The sequence below is a fragment of the Emys orbicularis genome, chromosome 17, assembly GCF_028017835.1.
Source record: "Emys orbicularis isolate rEmyOrb1 chromosome 17, rEmyOrb1.hap1, whole genome shotgun sequence".
In the NCBI taxonomy this organism is placed as follows: Eukaryota; Metazoa; Chordata; order Testudines; family Emydidae; genus Emys; species Emys orbicularis.
This window is the reverse complement of record NC_088699.1, coordinates 17,743,692-17,762,016: the sequence shown is the minus strand read 5'-3', so window position 1 is coordinate 17,762,016 and position 18,325 is coordinate 17,743,692. Positions and strand designations below refer to the sequence as shown.

The 18,325-nt window shown below is 40.5% G+C and overlaps 1 protein-coding gene across 1 annotated transcript in view; it reads right to left on the bottom strand.

The window, feature by feature from the left end:
* ZZEF1 (zinc finger ZZ-type and EF-hand domain containing 1) overlaps positions 1-18,325 on the bottom strand; it is a 77,928-nt gene that overhangs the window by 57,484 nt on the left and 2,119 nt on the right. The window contains exons 2-8 of the mRNA XM_065418227.1: positions 11,643-11,787; positions 9,676-9,870; positions 8,665-8,836; positions 7,557-7,756; positions 6,133-6,343; positions 1,776-1,892; positions 603-781 (exon numbers count right to left, since the gene is read on the bottom strand). Of these exons, the coding sequence (XP_065274299.1) occupies positions 603-781; positions 1,776-1,892; positions 6,133-6,343; positions 7,557-7,756; positions 8,665-8,836; positions 9,676-9,870; positions 11,643-11,787 (1,219 nt within the window). The remainder of the gene's footprint in view (positions 1-602; positions 782-1,775; positions 1,893-6,132; positions 6,344-7,556; positions 7,757-8,664; positions 8,837-9,675; positions 9,871-11,642; positions 11,788-18,325) is intronic.

Here is an 18,325-nt window from a genome sequence, read left to right as displayed (position 1 = left end):
ATCCAGATAAATAAACCTATCAAAAGCGAAATCAAAAGAATTGTACTTAGGTCTGAGTTACACTATATGATTCAGCTACGACAAAAAACGTTAACAAACATTATAAATAAATGTCATTCTACTCTCACTAAAACTGGACAGAGAAAAAAAATTCAGCAACTTGTTGTAGGAAGACAAAGACTAGTACCACTAGATAAACTTAATAGAGATGCAAACACCTTTATCATCTTACTACAGAGCCAACTGTCCATGCATTTCTTGAGCGCAGGATTACAGACTTCCTTCTCCAAGGTGACATCACCTTTGGTTCTTGGAAGGATCACAAGGATCTCAAATTCTAGTGCTAGCACTGCTCTGATGCAAGTACTGTTTTAGGAGATATACCTTTCTTTTCAGCTTGATAATATTCATTAAAATAAATTCCTTTTATACCCTGATTAAAAGATCAAACAACCAGTTTACACACAGACAATTTGGAAAGCTGTCTATGATTGATCTCCCGCGCGCGCGCACGCACACACACACACACTTTCTCTCTCTCTCTCTGAAGGATGAAGACTATTCATTTGAGTAGCACTTAAAGATGTCCCTGAAATATTTACCATATTTATAAAGCAGGTTTTGTCTAACAGTTGCCATGGAAGAGATGAGTGAAGAAGCCTTGTATAGTGTGTCCAGATGATCAGTGATAGTACAAAGTGAACTTATCACTTTAGCAACACTCCCTCTGGCTAGGGCAAAAGCCAACAATGTAAGTTCAACCTCTGGAGTGGCATAACAACTAGGAGATAAAAAGACCATGCATAAATATATATAAGAAAGGAAACCTGCAGTTTCATAATCAAGTACATGAAATGGTATATCAATAATTTCAATTAATACCAGTGACTTATGATGTGGCCTATTTATATAGCCATTTAAGCCATCTGTTTATAAAAACTTGATAGCTAATTGTCCTGTTCCAGTTGCTGAAATCAACACTGGATGAACCATCCGCTCTTTTATACAGAATCATTGGAAATGTTTTATCATCTAGTTAAAAACTAGAAGATAAAAAAGGCTATTTAGCTTTATCACAGGAATTCAGTAGTTGAGTTTTTGTTATATTGTTCTTTTAAGAGTACGCTCCTACTAGTACACCCTATTTCAAACATTACCAGTCTAGAGCCTCCATCTGGCACCCTTATTTCATTCCCTTATATTTGCTCTCTATTTCTTTCAAAAATTTTACTCTACTTTCTATACACCCACATAGCTAGGAAGCACAAAAAAGTTCACATCCCAATAACCTGGTGTAGGCAGACCCGATAAAGACATAGCATAACAAAACTTCAGGTTAAGTACAATTGTATGGGAAATGTGCTTATACCTAACACTTGAGGTTTTTTATGTAAATATATTGCAAACACATTAATTTATTAGGTCTTTTTCTTTATAACTTAAGACATGGTTGACTAGTACCTGATCACATGTAACATTTCTAATAAAGTAGAATTTATGAAAAACGGAGATTAAACAAAAAGGAGGCCAGTGGCAAAACTTCAATTGATTGGCCCTGTCCTGCTCCCACTGCAATCATGTTGGTCTACATACCAAAGTAATTCCTTAAACTATTCATGATGGCAATATACTTCCTTATTACAACAGCAGTTAAGGTACAAAAAAAAAAACAACAACAAGAACAAATGAGGAATATGACAAATGGAAGCTATTTTTGCAGTACCCATTTACTCTATGTCATTGTCTTACCATACAAGTACGCTAATGAGATTTACCTGGTTATTCTTATAAGAAAACTATCTACTTCCTCCAAAACATTGGGAGATAAGAAGCTTGAGAAGTCTGTAGAACCCGACGTCAGGGACAGTGGTGGCATGTGCTGCAATGCCTTCCTACCAAAGGAAAAGAGCAAGACATTAGAAATAAACTCAAGTCAGACAGAACTGAAGAGACAGAAGATTCAAAAAAAAGGAGGGCCACTCAGAATCTTTATGCTTATGTGGCTGGATCTCTGTGTTTCGGGTGATGGTCTCTATTGTGTGAGGTGCATTATTAATGTTCTTCCTGCATTAGAAATGCAAAGCATTTGGCTTCTAGATGGAGAAAGTAGGGCATGGATTTTTTTTAATAAAAGAGGCTGTGCAAATATCACACAAACCTCAACCCTGCAATTGGATGCACGCAGGCAGACTCTAGTTTAGTGTGATAGATCACAACAAAACCATTTGATGAAAAATCCTATGAACTTCTACCTAAAAAGAACACTAAGTAATTCCTTGTTTGAAACATATTTTAAAACAAAGTAGCAGTCCCTTATTAAGAACTAATGATGTGCACACATTCATTTAAAAATGCAAAAATAGCTTTTCTCTTTCAAAAAAGCAATACCAAAAAACCTTTTAAAGCTTTAATAAAATCTATTTATTTGCTTCCATAAGTCAAGCTTACATACCAGTGAGGGTATTTTTTCTGCTTACTCTTTAGTTCCACATAAAAGGAGCACTTTCTGGCCCAGGTCAAAATGAATTCTTATGGCAGAGTTATAAGACACTGAAAATTGGAAGTTTAGAAAGGCCAGGCTGCCAGAGTCTTAATTACTAATACTATCCTAAAACCTCTCAATACTTAGGGTTTGTCTACACTACCCAAACTATACTGGCGTAGCTATGTTGTTCTAATTATTAGGGCAAAACCCTGTAGTGTAGACTCAGCCTTCACTGATGGAAGGGTTTTTTTCCTGTTGGTATAGTTACTGTCATTCACTTCCCTGAATGACAGTAACTACGTAGATAACAGCATAGCTGTATCTAAACTGGGGGTTAGGTCGGCATAGCTACTTGGGTCAGAGTTGAGGTGTTTCACACCTCTGACCTAAGTTGCTAGGTTGACTTAACTTTTAAGTGTAGAATAGGCCTTAGTTTCATGATCATTTTATCTTTTATATAGAATTATTTTCTGATTGTACATTGTCTAGCTCAGGGTTTAGGCTACACAGAAAAGTAGTTTTGTACAAAACACTTCACAGGGTGTCATTCTATGAATATTTAAAAGGTGGTAAAATGCAAGGCTCCAATCCTGGAAAATGTTTTGTACCTGAGGAACTTCTTCAGTGGAACTGCTGACATGCATAAAGTTACTCAGATGTATAACAGAGTTTTCAAAGTCTGTGTATAGGATAAACTATGCAAATTAGAGGCAAAGTTTTCAAAGATTTTGTCATGTGAAGTAGTGGTGTTTTTAAAACCCACATGGAAACTGAATGCCATAAAGCTGTTGTGGTTGTGTTATGATTTTAGTAAGATTTCAAACCTTGAAGTCATTGAGCAGATGAGAGTTTGGCAGTTATTCAAGGAAACATTACGCAGCAAAACAACCAGTCACCACAAAAGGAATGCCTGCATTGAAATACTGTAAATACCCTACCACAGCCCAGAAATATTCTGCATAATATTAATGGAAATAAGCTTTCTTTGGAAGGTAGGCATTTTGAGGAGAAACAAAACTGAAAATCATTCCTGAAAATCAAGGTGGGACAGGCCACCACACTGACCAGAAACAAGGCAGCTACAGGAGATTTTTGCCTGTCACATGCCTGGCAAAATGTGTTTAGTTCCTTTTTGCCACTGTATAAAAACCTGTTCATCAACATGGAAGAAGTTTAATACTTTAGGGCTGGTCCACACTAAGCCCCCAGTTAGAACTAAGATACGCAACTTCAGCTACGTGAATAACGTAGCTGAAGTTGAAGTATCTTAGTTCGAACTTAAAGATACTTACCGCGGGTCCACACGCGGCAGGCAGGCTCCCCTGTCGACTCCACCTACTCCTCTCGCGGAGCAGGATTACCGGCGTCGACGGCGAGCACTTCCGGGATCGATTTATCGCGTCTAGACAAGACGCGATAAACCGATCCCAGAAGATCGATTGCTTGCCGCCGAACCAGCGGGTAAGTATAGACGTACACTTACTTTGCTATGTTGCCTTATTGATATGAGAGCAGGGACTGAGGGGCTGCTTACCACTAACTGCAGTGTTTCAGGGGGTCTTCTCCACATATTTTCACTCATGGGATCAAGGCATCTATGTAGATGCTTTGTTCCTATGTGTGCCAACAAACAGAGGCCCTGGAAGAAGAGTGAAATTCCTAAATATAAACCTAAACAACTAGACACTTACATATCAGGGCAGATACTGTCTATCCATGAAAATGGCTTAACTGCAGACTGCTCATTCCATACACCACATGGGACACAGTGCCTTTTTAGTGCCAGAAATATCTGGATATGTTCAAAGAACATTCAAGATTTTTAATGGCTTTTAGGATAGTAAAGGCATAAACATTTGGAAGCCTTTTCTCCCACGAAAAGAGATGCTTTAACAAACTATTAAAATCTTATATAGGTATTGGCTATTTTCAGAGTAATTAATATATCAATATGCACTGGGTATTAGGGAAACAAAGAATATAAGCAAGAAAAAATATACTTGTAGAGTTAAGCAGACTACATTAACACAGTTAAAAGCTACAAAAATATTTGAATTGATGTGAAGCAACCACTATGTGCGCTCTTTGAGACTACAATAGAACCTCAGAGTTACGAACACCAAAGTAACAAACTGACCAGTCAACCACACACCTCATCTGGAACCGGAAGTACGTAACCAGACAGCAGCAGAGACACAAAAAAAAGCAAATACAGTACATTTAACACAGTACTATACTGTGTAAACTACTAAAAATAAGTTTAACAAAAGATTTGACAAGGTAAGGAAACTGTTTCTGTGATTCTTTCATTTAAATTAAGATGGTTAAAAGCAGCATTTTTCTTCTGCATAGCAAAGTTTCAAAGCTATATTAAGTCAATGTTCAGTTGTAAACGTTTGAAAGAACCACCGTAACATTTTGTTCAGAGTTACGAACAACCTCCATTCCCGAAGTGATCCTAATTCTGACATTCTAGTGTACTTTTTAAGCTAACGTGTCAGTGAATAATTATTAGCTTGAGTGGGCTGAAAGGACACTATCAGGAACAACAGTCCAAATATCTCACCTCTTCTATACTACAAATTACAATCCAATGGAGAAAATCCCTGGGATTTTAACTGTATTGTTTTATTTTAGGAACTACCCCGTTCCTGAGTAATTACAACTGTGCTGGCTTGAAAACAGATTTTTACTTGCAAATGCAATTCCCAAAGCTGTGCTGGCATTAATTGCTGGTGCATAAACAGACATTTTGGCATAAGGCTCTACATGAGTGGCTATTAAAAAAAACTAAACTAAATTAAGCTCCATTCATAAAGAAAATGGAATATAGTCAACATTTATAAATAGTAAACAATGTTGGAAACAGGAAATTAATTCATTCCAGGCTTCTAGTAGAATACTAGAAGTCATGGAAAATAAAAGTTAACTATAGAAGTATCTTGCCAGTATCCATTCACCCATTTATTGGTATAACAAGCATGTTATACATCAGGGGTTCTCAAGACAAATTATTTGGTGGCCTCAGAGTGCAGCCACCAACTATTGCTGGTGGCCGCTCTCACATTTTTTCCTAAAATACTTAATTAGCTTTAGGAAAAACAAATAAATATGCACATATATACATCCAAATCCTTTTAATTTATTTATTGCTAGCTAGTAAGTCTGTTGTGAAAACTGATGATAAACATAGAAGTCTCACTTTTCACAGCAGACTAACTCAGCACAGCAAGCCAGGGGACAAATTAAGCCTTAGGCAGGGGGTCGGGGGAGGCAGCAGGGGCCAGGGACAGTGGGGGGGGGGGGAAGAGGGTTGATGGCTTGGGAAGGCAGTGGGGGGCCAGAACCTGAAGCCCCATAGCTGGGGGACGGAGCCCGAAGCCACGCAGCCGGAGCCTGGGGCCCGCCACTGCACAGCCACAGCCCAAGGCTGGAGCCCAAACCCTGAACCCCACCACCCCTGGGAAAGTAAGGAACTCACTGTCTGCCTGAGCCTCCAGTGTTGTCCCCCAGATGTCTCCAGAGGGGGGCAGGGCCCATCCCCTGCTGGCGGCCCCAGCAACCAAGACGGTGCATTTAGGAGCACCAGGGAGGGGGAGGGGCTGCTTCCCCCACAATCACAGCCCACAATGAAGGTTGGTACTTACTGAGTATTTTGTAGGATAGTGTGAACAAATGCTGGATTGGTCTCCATGGAAGCTGTTACCAATGAGGTCAGCAAAGACCAGTACCAGATAGCTGAAGCATCACACACTGAGATGCCAAGTTTCTTTACTCTTTGATAGCCAACAGCCCTGAGCCCATGGATTCTAGTATCACATCCATCACTAAGGCAACGCTTGATGTTTATCTGTACATCTGTTGGTAAGATCAAACAAGAAAAAAAATAGGTAATTTCTTCCAGCCATTACTAATCAGGATAGACATAAGAGAATCATTAAGTTCAGAAGAAGAACTTCCTAAAGATCTATCTGCATTACAAAAATGTATAACTAAAGAACCCAGTATGAATGTGATCATATGTGCATATACTATTGCACACGTGAGCGTACATATGCACAGACAGATTTGGAAAATTTAGGCTTCAGAGGACTCACATGACCAACTACCTGAAATAGTAGCTCCTGTAACACAAAAACGTGGGGTCACAAATTATAAGTGAAAAAAGTAAACAAAATACCCCCAAAAGTGCAAATAATCCATGTATTTTACCAAATATTTTACCATATAGCTACATCTCAAAGGAAAATTTATTTGGCAAGACTCTCTGGCACCTCCATCATATGACAGTGAAATGCAAAATTATTTCAAAACCAGAATACAAGTATTTAAACACGTTTTCTTAGTTCCTTTGCATAGACAATATACTTGCAGAATTAGTTTTGAGAAAGGAAGTCCCTCTGTGGGCATGTCAGGAAGCTATGAAATTTTTTTTTTTTAAATGGAAAACACCCATTTGAACAAAACCATTGTTCAGCTAAGATTTTAAAGCTTCAGAAATTGTCATTGAGGTCTATTCCAAGAAGGCAGGCACAGATCTGTCATGTTTAAGGTGACTACTCTGAAACCTAACATTAATATAGTTTGTTAACATAAAAATATTTTAGACTTTTTGTTTAACACTTTACAAAAGTCATCTCACTCTTGTACTGACATAGGTGTGAGATATAACCCTTGAATTAGGTTAATTTATTTTTCAGGTATATTTTTTAACCAGAAGTGGGATTTTTGCTACATGCTAGCATCTAGCATATTGTGGCACTGCATAAAAGTCACTATAAATGCATTATATAACTAAATATATATTTCAGCATATCCTCATATCTTCAAAGTGAGATGCTGGAACTGCATCCAGAATTATTTCAGTGGTCTACCTTTAACAACAATTAAAACCAGATGCTATGCAAAAAGATTTTGTAAAGTGGGCCAGGAACCACAATCAAAACTCTTTTGGAATCATGGGCTTAGCCGAAAGCCTCTGTATGAACAACACAAATTTCAGCAAGCTACCCAGCCTTTCACTTTCAGAAAAGCAAAAAAGAAAACACCAATTGTGTCTTTATTGACTCACACATCTGACTAATGTTAGCGTTTTCCAACAATGTCACGTAGCCAGTGATATTGCTGGGAATGTGAACATCTCGGACCTCCTGGAGATTGCTGGCATTCCTTCCAACCGCCACCGTAACCTGCTGCGGCATATAACTCTGGTCATTAGCTGCCACTGCAATGGACAGATGTCTCAGAACAACATCTGGTTTCATCTTTAAACTGTAAGATGGAGAGAGAGAGAGAAAGACATATACATTTTCTTTTCTTCTCTTTAGGAGCTAAGGGCCCGACTTTCAGCCTAGCCTCTGCTAATCTCCACTTCTGCAAGCATAAGCAGCTGCAATGGCATTTATCGGTCTAGATATTCATACCTCGTCACCATAGCAGGTGAGTGCTTGAACTGCAGGTGCAATCAGGTATTGTCTAACTACTAATATTCGAGCCCGTAAATACAAAAGTCACCTCTGAGAATCAGGCCCTGAAACTTTACATCATTCAGCACAATCTTTACTGTGCTATCTTGGCCATTACAGGAGTGTGAAAGCAGAACAGCACTACAATAGGACTCTCAGGTTTAGTTTCCACAGTACACTAGTACCAAATAGAAATTTGGTAACTAACTTACACTACAATTCAATATGAATGTTATAGAGTGGAAGATAAGTTTATAAGAACATATCTTAAATGTCATGACCATGTTTACAGAAGCAGCGATACATTTTACTTCAAGATTGTGACATAATGAGTCTTCCTTTAAACACTGTCCAGTACAGGTATGTTAACATTCATATTACAGCTCAAACACTTTTTAAAAAGCCCAGAGATGCAAACAAATAAAAATACAAAAGCAACAACCCCCCAGCCCATTCCCATATACCCAAAACAAATGGGGAATACATATAAAACCCTAAGGTTTAACTTCATGTCTTTTTAACCAGTTGAAACCAAAGTGAATGCTTTTCATCTCAATGTAAAGATTAAGAAGATGTATCCTATCTCCAAAAATCATATGTTTGCGTCAGACTACTCAAAGGTACAGTCCAGTGATATTAAAATAATCATCTCCCACTGTAAATCCTAAGGACTGACAACCCTAAAATCCAGATGCCTTTTACTATGCTACTCACCGTATCCAATGTGAGCGAGCACTCCCATCTGACTGCCAGAAGGATGAGGTTTCTCCATTAGTCATCTTGTCAATGTCAGCAGAGTTGGATGAGGTTTCTATGTGAGTATAGCACTTTGTGACAGTTTTGAGTTTGTCCATTTCTTGGTTACCATTCAGATCACTAGGGCATTCTGTAAAGACATAGAAAAAATAAGTAAGTCACTGATAAGGACTTTTAAAAACAAATACTACGCACAAAAAGAAATCAAGTATCCCAAAATAGGTAGTATTGAGGGTATAATTCACAGCTCCTGTAAAACATTCTCTGCAAGCGTGTTCCATATTTAAACAGAAGATATCAAAGCATCATTACACTTAAGCAGTACACAGAGTGTGCTCCAAAGCTTCATCTTAATCTACTACTCTCATTGTGAAGTATTTCTATATTTTGCCTGGAGTTCTGCAGACATTACCTTTTACCATAGTCTTTTACACGGGGGGGAAAAAAAATATGGTCAGAGGGTATTATTATTACACGTGATAGCAAATGGTGAAAAAAAAGCAAACTAACAAAATGAGGGAAACCTAGCCAGTCATTCCAGAGAGGGAACAGAGCTCATTGCTTCCATGCACAAATTCTACTTGATTCTTTCAACTTGGAGAAAATAATCAAGTATGGAAGACTAGAACATTTATAAAGTCAAGATAAAAATTTAGAAAGTGAAGTAAGCTATTTAAAAGTGTCAAACACCTATTAACGTAGTGCCAGTCTTACTCAAATTCTAATACAATATGCCGCTTGTGTAACCACAGAAAACACATAGCCAATAAGTTAACAGACTTCTTTTCTACTCGACAATTTGCTTTAGAAAATGTTCACATGGAAATGTGTGTCAGCTTCAGAAGTCACTTCCAGCAGAAGTTTAGAAAGAGGTTAGGGGGTTTTGTTGTTCCTGTTGTTTTTAATTCCTACTTCAAGCCCTAGTTACACCAATCACATCATTAGAGAAATTTTAGTAAGTTCACATACCCTTTTCTTTTAGTAGAAGCCTATCTAAAGAATCCTTCAGTACTGAAGACCGCATAGTACAAATATTATTGAAGTACTCCAACACTGGGTATGGGATGACAGTACTGGAAATGCGGTTCCGATGCAAGAATCTCAGTATCATTGAAGCATGAAGACCAAGGTGCTCTTTTGATTCAGAAAATATGTCAATAAAACCTAGAGAGACATAAAAGTTATTTCTGTTTCCTGTACCACCTATCACCCTCTCCCCTCGTCACAATATCTTATCACTGATCAGCTGCATTTAAATCAACTAATGAATCAGCTTGTGGAAGAGTTTTCCAGAAGAAATGGTGCAAGCTTAAGACATTTAAAACTTGACTAGGAAAAGCATAAGAACACAAATATGTTTCCGTCATTGGAACGATTTGGATGGGTTGATAAGTGTTATGATTCTAAATTCTCTATTTTGAGTTCTCAGATTAAAAAGAACAGTTAAAAAGTTATTCATTGAACAGCATGATGACTTTAATAGGGATCCAGTGCATTTATTTTAATACTGATTTATTAGATTCTAATGCTAACTTGATAACACTAATTTGACTTGAACAGTGTGCTACATTGGTGGACAGAATCAGACACTCTCACTCTTCTCTGTTAGCCAGCATGAAAAGCTGCTTGTCTAGTCCTATTAATCACATCTACATCAAGCACTTCTTGAGAAGGAGAATTACAATTGTGAAGAAAGTTAAGCGACCGATACATATTCCATTAAAGCCTTAGGATGCTGAAGTCTGGAAAGTGACAGATGTTTCAAACATCTGAAATTTGGAAGATATGCAGAAGAAACTGTGATATACATTATCCTTTTTACTTCCTCCAATCGATTACGCATTAGAACATTAACTACCAGAACTCAGACTCTTACATATTAAAGTTTATAATGAATGGTTCAATTTTTTAGGCACTTAACATGATATGGCAGTTTTTGAGTTCTCTCTAATACCTTTACTACATTTACTTTAGATGTGTACAAACTGAGCTACTATAAGCAGTATGAAAGCTGAAATTACTCATGAGTCATGATTATCTTTGAATTAACTCAGGAAAATAAAACATACAGTAGAACCTCAGAGTTGTGAACCCCAGAGTTCCGAACTGATTAGTCAACCATACACCTCATTTGGAACTGGAAGTACGACAATCACGCAGCAGCAATGACACACAAAAAAAGCAAATACAGTACTGTGTTTAACGTAAAATACTTAAAAAAATAAAATAAAAAATAAAAGGGAAAGCAGCATTTTTCTTCTGTATAGTAAAGTTTCAAAGCTGTATTAAGTCAATGTTCAACTGTAAACTTTTGAAAGAACAACCATAACGTTTTGTTCGGAGTTCCGAACATTTCAGAATTACGAACAACTTTCATTCCTGAAGTATTCGTAACTCTGAGGTTCTACTGTATGCAAATGATGCACATCAATCAGGACTGAAAACAAAAATCAGAGCGTCAATTATAGTAGCTAATGGGTCCTTTCACTGCCTGTTATACAAAGAGGGTTGGGTGGTGAAAGAATGGATGACATGACTGCAGACCTAGTCAGATGGAGTGATAGATGAGGATATCTCAATTACCAAGTGTGATGATGGCATTGCCAACTACATGACATAAGTCAGAAAAATCACTCTGTGATGGCCAAGTTCAATGAGGAACTTATTTTCTATCTGTGATTTAAACCATATAAATCTAAGAAATTTCCCATTCACAATAAGGAAAAAAATGTAATAATGCAAGCTAGCTTGCTGGTAATTCTGGGAAATCATGAGTCTTCAAAAACTTCACTTCCGTTTCTCATTTGAGGAAATGTTAACAGTTCGGGGAGACGGATTTAGGACTAAAACCACTAAATTACATTGTTTATTGCGATAGCCTCCCTTGAGGGGGTGGGAATAGGGAGGACAGTGGTTTCCTCATCCTCTTCTCTCACCTGGAACAAGAGAGCAAGCCTGCAGCTGTCTGATTACATGACTAAGTTCCCCTTGAAGATTGGCTCCACTGGAATTCTTGAGGGCCTCCAGCATGTTCTCCACATCCACAGTGCCATCTCCCTCAGCATCAAACTGTGCAAAGGCCTGCACGAAAGATGAAGCAAGGTTGGTATTTATTCCAAACAGAAAAAGAATAGCTGTCTGCGATATTCTGAACAAAAGAACATTCTAAAAGGATTAAAGAAAATCAGCATTTCCTGCAAAACTAAATTCATGGCAACAGGAAATGTGACTTAGCCGATTACAGATGTCAGTTAATTCTATGGCATTGCGTGGCTCTCCCACAAAAATCAATTAATGAGTTATATCTTAGGGGGACAACAAGCCATCTGCAACAGAGAGTCAGCAGGACCATTTGACATCTCCCAGCAGGATCAGCATCTCCTCCTAATAGGGTGGGTTCACAGGAAAATGCTGCCAATCTGGTATGACTAGGAGATCAAGCCAGTTCCCCACTGCCACACAAATCCATCACTCACTATCACCACACCCCATTTACAGTGGGTTCCCTTCAAACCAGAAGGAACTTCTTGAGATAGTAAAGGTTTCAGAGATGTTCCCTATATTTAAGAAGGGAAATATTATTAGAACCAGAAGAAACTTTTTAAACAATTCCCACTACACACTGTGCTCCTAAACTAAGTATTACATCCAAATAAAGTTTGCAAAAATATCCACAAAGTCAAAACAAGAAGTGAATAGGTGCTTATAAGATTCCATTTCTTATTCAAGCGATCTATTTCCAGTTTCCCAGTATGCTGACCTTAGTGTACACAGAGCTGCAAATTATAAATGTTTATAACAAATACTGTTCTTTATACACTTAAAACAAATCTTTATATCATGTTAAACCCTCATCTCCAGCTTTTAGTCTTCCCCAAAACACCAAAAAGCAGTTGTGTTCAAAAAGACGGCCTATAAAAATAACAAATGCATAATGTCTAAACTAAGCCATTTTAGAGAAATGACAAAAAAAAAAAAAGTGGTTCTCTCCCTCTGCAAAAATCCAAACTATAGCTGCATTTTCATAAAAAGAGCTTTAGAACTCTAACTTTTATCTAACTGCCCAGAAAAAAATAATAAAAAAAAAAAATAAAACCCAACTTCTATGACAGGAAATGCAGCATGCAAAACGTCAGGAAGATGTGTTTCTCTTGAAAGATGTAGGGGATTACCCCAACCTTAACTATAAAGAACTTAGCCTGGAGACCTACATATTCCAAAGCCAGTCAAAGAAGTCTAGTCTGAGATACACAGGTCTACAGGTACTTGTCTTATTGTTACAGTGTAGTAAATACAAGAAATCAAATTTACTGGGGGAGTGGATGTTTGTGTATGAATCCCTTGTTTTGTTGTTTGAATATCAAACTTAATATGCCTTTAAAAATAACATTAGAGCAGTGGTCACCAACCCATCAATCGCGATTGACCGGTCGATCCTGGAGCCTCTGCCAGTTAATCGTGCTCTCTGGGCTGCTAAAAGCCCAACAGCACAGTAGGGCTGATGCAGGCTGCTTGCCTGCCCTGGCCCCATGCCACTCCCGGAAGCAGCTGGCTGCTGGCACATCTCTGCAGCCCTCAGGGGGAGGGAACCGTCCAATGGGAACTGTGGGGGTGGCATTCGCGGGTGCAGGCAGCGCACAGAGACCCGCTGCCCCCCACCCCGCTAGGGGCGGCAGAAACATGCCAGCAGCCAGACGCTTCCAGGAGCGGCATGGGGCCAAGGAAGGCAGGCAGCCTGCCTCAGCCCTGCCGCGCTGCCAACCAGGAGCCGCCTGTGGTAATGGCCTCCTGGCCGGAGCCTGCACCTTGCACCCCCTCCTGCATCCCAACACTCTGCCCCAGCTCAGAGTCCCCTCCTGCACCCAAACTCCCTCCCAGAGCCTGCATCCCTCACCCCCTCCTGCATCCCAACACTCTGCCCCAGCCCAGAGCCCCCTCCTGCACCCAAACTCCCTCCCTGAGCTTGCACCCCTCACTCCTGCACCCCAACCCCCTGCCCCAGCCAATGCACATCCCACAGTTGAGAATGTGACACTGATTTGTCACAATCCCTGAAGGATTTGGGATCTATAAACCACAAATGACACTAATAAAAAGTAAAACTCATGAAATGTCCAGTGGATTCTATGAGATTAGATGCAGTGTGACCATATAACCCCTGGATCCAAACTCCCTCCCAGAGCTTGCACCCCTCACTCCTGCACCCCAACCCTCTGCCCCTGGCTCAGCCTGGAGCCCCCTCTCACACTGCAAACCCCTTGGCCCCAGCCCAGAGCCTGCACCCCCTCCCAAACCCCAAACCCCTGCCCCTGGCTCAGCCCAGAGCCCCCTCCCACAGTCCAAACCCCTTGGCCCCAGCCCAGAGCCTGCACCCCCTCCCACACCCTAACCCCCTGCCCCAGCCTGGTGAAAGTGAGTGAGGGTGGGGGAGAGTGAGTAACAGAGGGAGGGAGGGAATGGAGTGAGCAGGGCGGGGCCTTGGGGAAGGGGCAGGGTAGATCCTGGGTTGATCTTAAATTCAAAAAGCGATCTTGTGCGTAAAAAGGTTGGAGACCACTGCATTAAAGAGAGGTCATTTGAAATAACTAGTTAGCTCAAGATAGCTATTGCCCACTTAAACCAATTGAATGGGCAAAGACTCCAGAAGATAAAGCCTAAAATCAGCAGCCTAAATGCCCTGACAGCATCTCTATGGCACATAGCCCAGTTTCAGTTGAAGAGTGTTAGAGATTTCAGTTTTTCCTGGAGCTGAGAAACTGTTAGCAACAATGTTCAAACACTGTTGCTAGCAGTTTCAGTGGTAGTGAGGTTATGGCATTAAGTGTAACAGCAAAGCAAGAAACTTAGATTTTGTTTCTGAGTGGAACAATACAGTGGGAATTAACTTTGTCAAACATTACTCAGGTTGTCAAAACAGTTCAAAGTACAGTTTAGAGTCAACCCACTGTTGTCTTAATAAGACTTTTTCTCCTGACCTTTGAAGTCAAAAGATAGTAAATCCTTATTAATATTGGGAGCAAGCAGCTTTTATGTTAACAGGGCACGCCCTGAATATGAAGAATCAAACACACACCCTGAAAGCACTTAATGACACTTCCACCCAGCAGTAAGCCTGGAATTATATTTGTAGTTTCCAGAATCCCATATAAGAATACGTTTAGCCCTCTACCATTTAAGCAGACACTTACAGCTCCTGAGAGGAACAGGCTTGATCTCCTGACAGTTATTCTAACCTAATTGCTTAGGGTAACAATATATAGGTGAGATTTTCAAATATATTTCTTGACTCTCTGATTTTTTTACATCCTGCAGTCAGATCTACGCACATACTAAACTAATTTTCACCTATGAAAGTAAGCCTAAAATAATCCACAATTTGAAACCTGTATTCATGTGATACAGAACAATGCACAATTTGCACAGGGCTGCTTATCTGAGTAATGTTTCTCTGGTCCATAGAGAACTACAACAACAACGTTTCAGTAAATGAAGCAGCCCTACTATTAATTTTATATAGGTTCTTATTCCATGCTCATCACTGTAGCACCATAGCAGTAACTAATATTTTGGGCCACTAAAGGTATTCATGGTTGGGATTTTGAGCAAATGTGACCACGATCCCCCTCATGACTCAATCTCCCTTCTGACCTTTTTAAAGTATTGAACTCCTTAATAGAAATATTAAGATTAAATACTTCCTACCAAGATTAATATTGAGTACTAAAAATCAGTGGGAAACTGTTTTGGAAAGCTCTTTTCAGATGGACTAAACTGACATCTCTGCTCAGGAAAGAAAGCGTGTGAATGAGTTGCCCCCTCCTCTCACAGAAAGAATAGGACTTGGCTGGATTGTCAACTTATTTAAGACTCCATTCTTATAAAAGTATGTAAATTTTCCTAAACTTCATTCCTCCAAAGCTTTCAGTATTGTGCAGTTTTCAAGAATAAGCAATATATATATACATACAACATAATAGCTGCTCAAGCACAATATAAACTCTGCTCTCTACTTCCCAGATTTAATATACCTTTGCACTTCTAGACAACCCATTAGTTTGCATGTATATCAAATAATCTATCCCACCAAGGTAAAACAGCTTAATGCATAGTAATGGGTCAAACTTTAGTCTATATTGGTCAGGATTCTGTTGAACAGAAAGTGAAATCAGCTCACATCCTCTCAATGAATTAACTTCTGAACAATGTAATCTATCTTGGAAATCTAAACTTTTGGATCATATGGGCCTGTCTACAATACAGATACAACTACATCTTCATACAACGGCAATGTGGTTAAAACAAAGTTGACTTCTGCAGCACAGAGGAGACCTAACCAGGTACCCATATTACCCTAGATCCTTTGAAAGATCTTTGATGAAAGGTCATGGGGAAATCAAAGCATATTTTAACCCTATTGAATGGACAACTGTGTTAGCACCTTGTTCTCCAACATAGTTGTATCTCAGGGCCTGAGATAATATATCAATCCATAGAGCTCAGTGGTTTGGATCATTATAAAAACCCATAAGAAGTATTTCACTTTATTACTGCCATGACAAATGAGAAATAACCTACTTTGCTGGTTCTGATAAAGAATAGGCGAGTCAGTGGTTGGACTTCAGCAAATGAAATAAAGGAACATACACCAGAGGGGCCAACTGAAATAAGCCTCTTTTAAAAAAAAATTAAAGTTATTTCTTGTTAATTCCCAGTACTTTTGCTACTTTTGTCAGCATTTATTTTAAAGAGTGCATATGTGAAAATATGGTCAATGCAGGACTTTAAAAATGTACCAGACTAAATCTATTAGCCAGTGGCAATGAAAAAAGATGGAGGCAGGACCACTACTAAGGGTCAGGGACAGCATCCTAGTAAGAAGCTCAGAATCATTCTGCTAGCTGAGAAGGAGGATGCTGAAATCCTTAACAGAGTGTTGCCCCTTGACTTTGTCCAGGAAATTCATCTTTTGCAACAGTGTATAGCTAGCAGATGTTTCATAAGCTTGATGTGCTCTACACCCTTTCTGACAGCTAAAAAGAAAGCACTCTCCCTTCAACCTAAACTTCACCTCAGGACGTCTTCACTGCTGGGAGAGAATTCCACTAATCTTCTTTTCTCCAAACCTCAGGTTTTTGGGGTTGTCCCAGCTCCTGCAATAATTGCTTCTTATAACTGCAACAGCGGTGTGAAACTGACAGGATTCTTGACAGTTTAACAACTGGGTTTGAAGAGCAGCCATGAAACTAACCAAAGTCTAGTATAATTAGTTCTCCTGCTGCTCTTATGAGATGTCTGCATAGTACTCCTGGGGGAATTCTGCGTCAAAAAAAATAAAAATTATGCACCAGCAAATTAAACATTCTGCAAAATTCTGCATATTTTATTTGTCAAAATAACCCAATATAATCACACCAGTTTCAATTATTTCGGTAATTTATTTCAATACAGACAACAAAAAAGATTCCCACAGAAGTAGAGTTAAAGCAACCCCCTGCGTCCACATGGATCCTCATTGCAGGATCAAGGTATAAGTACCCTGAGGTAGGAGAGATGGGGAGGAAGGCAGAGAGCAGATTAGTCAGTTGAGAGTATGCATTAGCTTAGTGGGGTCTGTCCCTGGTCTCTTCTCAGGGAGAAGTGAGGGTGCTCCCTGCTTCTCTGAGGGCAAACAGACCCCAAGACTCGCTTAGTTGCTCCTAGCTTCCCACCCTTCTTCAGCTCCCCCTCCCTTGGGATCCTTGCCCCAGGAACTGTTCCCCCTCAGCTGTTCCTCCCACACTCACTGCCCCCTCCCTCAGGGCATAAGCCCTATGCCCTCACCTTTCCCTTCCCCTGGAAATTGACTCCCCTTTCCCACCGCACTGGCCACGCCCAGGCTCCAACACATCCCATCACTGGGGACCCTCTGCTTCCCCCCACCGGGGACCCTCTGCTTTCCCCCACCAACCATTGGGGCTCCTGTGCTCCCTTGTGACCCACCCCCAGCACAGGTTACCCTATGCTTCCCCCACCCACTACTGGGTGCCCTATGTTCCCCCTCCCAGCCTGACTGATCCCTTCCTTGCCTGCCCCACCCCCAGAGGCCCTAGCAGAGCAGAGGAAACTGACCACAAGAGACGCAGTTGGAGAAATCCGGCTCCTGGAGAAGGGGAACCTGCCTGCACAGCACTGCAAGTAAGAACTCTGCCTGGGGCATGCGCCACAAGCAGACCTCAGGTACAAAGCTGGAGGGGGGTGGGTGCCCCCCTGCCCTCCCTAAATATCACCTTGGCAAAGGCTCACCACGGCTTTCCCACTGCTCTATGTGTGAGCCCCACGCCTCTGTAGGGTGAGCATAGCAATGGAGGCAAGGGGTGTGCACTAGAGCTGCCTCCCAGAGGGGAGTGCAGGCAACCGGCTGCACACAGGTGGGGGAATCACCTTGCAGCCCACCCCCTGGGACACGGACTCCGCAGTGAGGCTGCACCTGACCTGCCTGCCCCTCCACGTCAGGTGCACCACGATAGCAAGCGAGGGGGACAGAGTCTTGCACGCACGCATGCCCGCCCAGCCCTGCCTCCCCCTCAGGCAGTGATTTACATCTCTCCCAATACCCGAACCGACATGCCCACTCAGAATG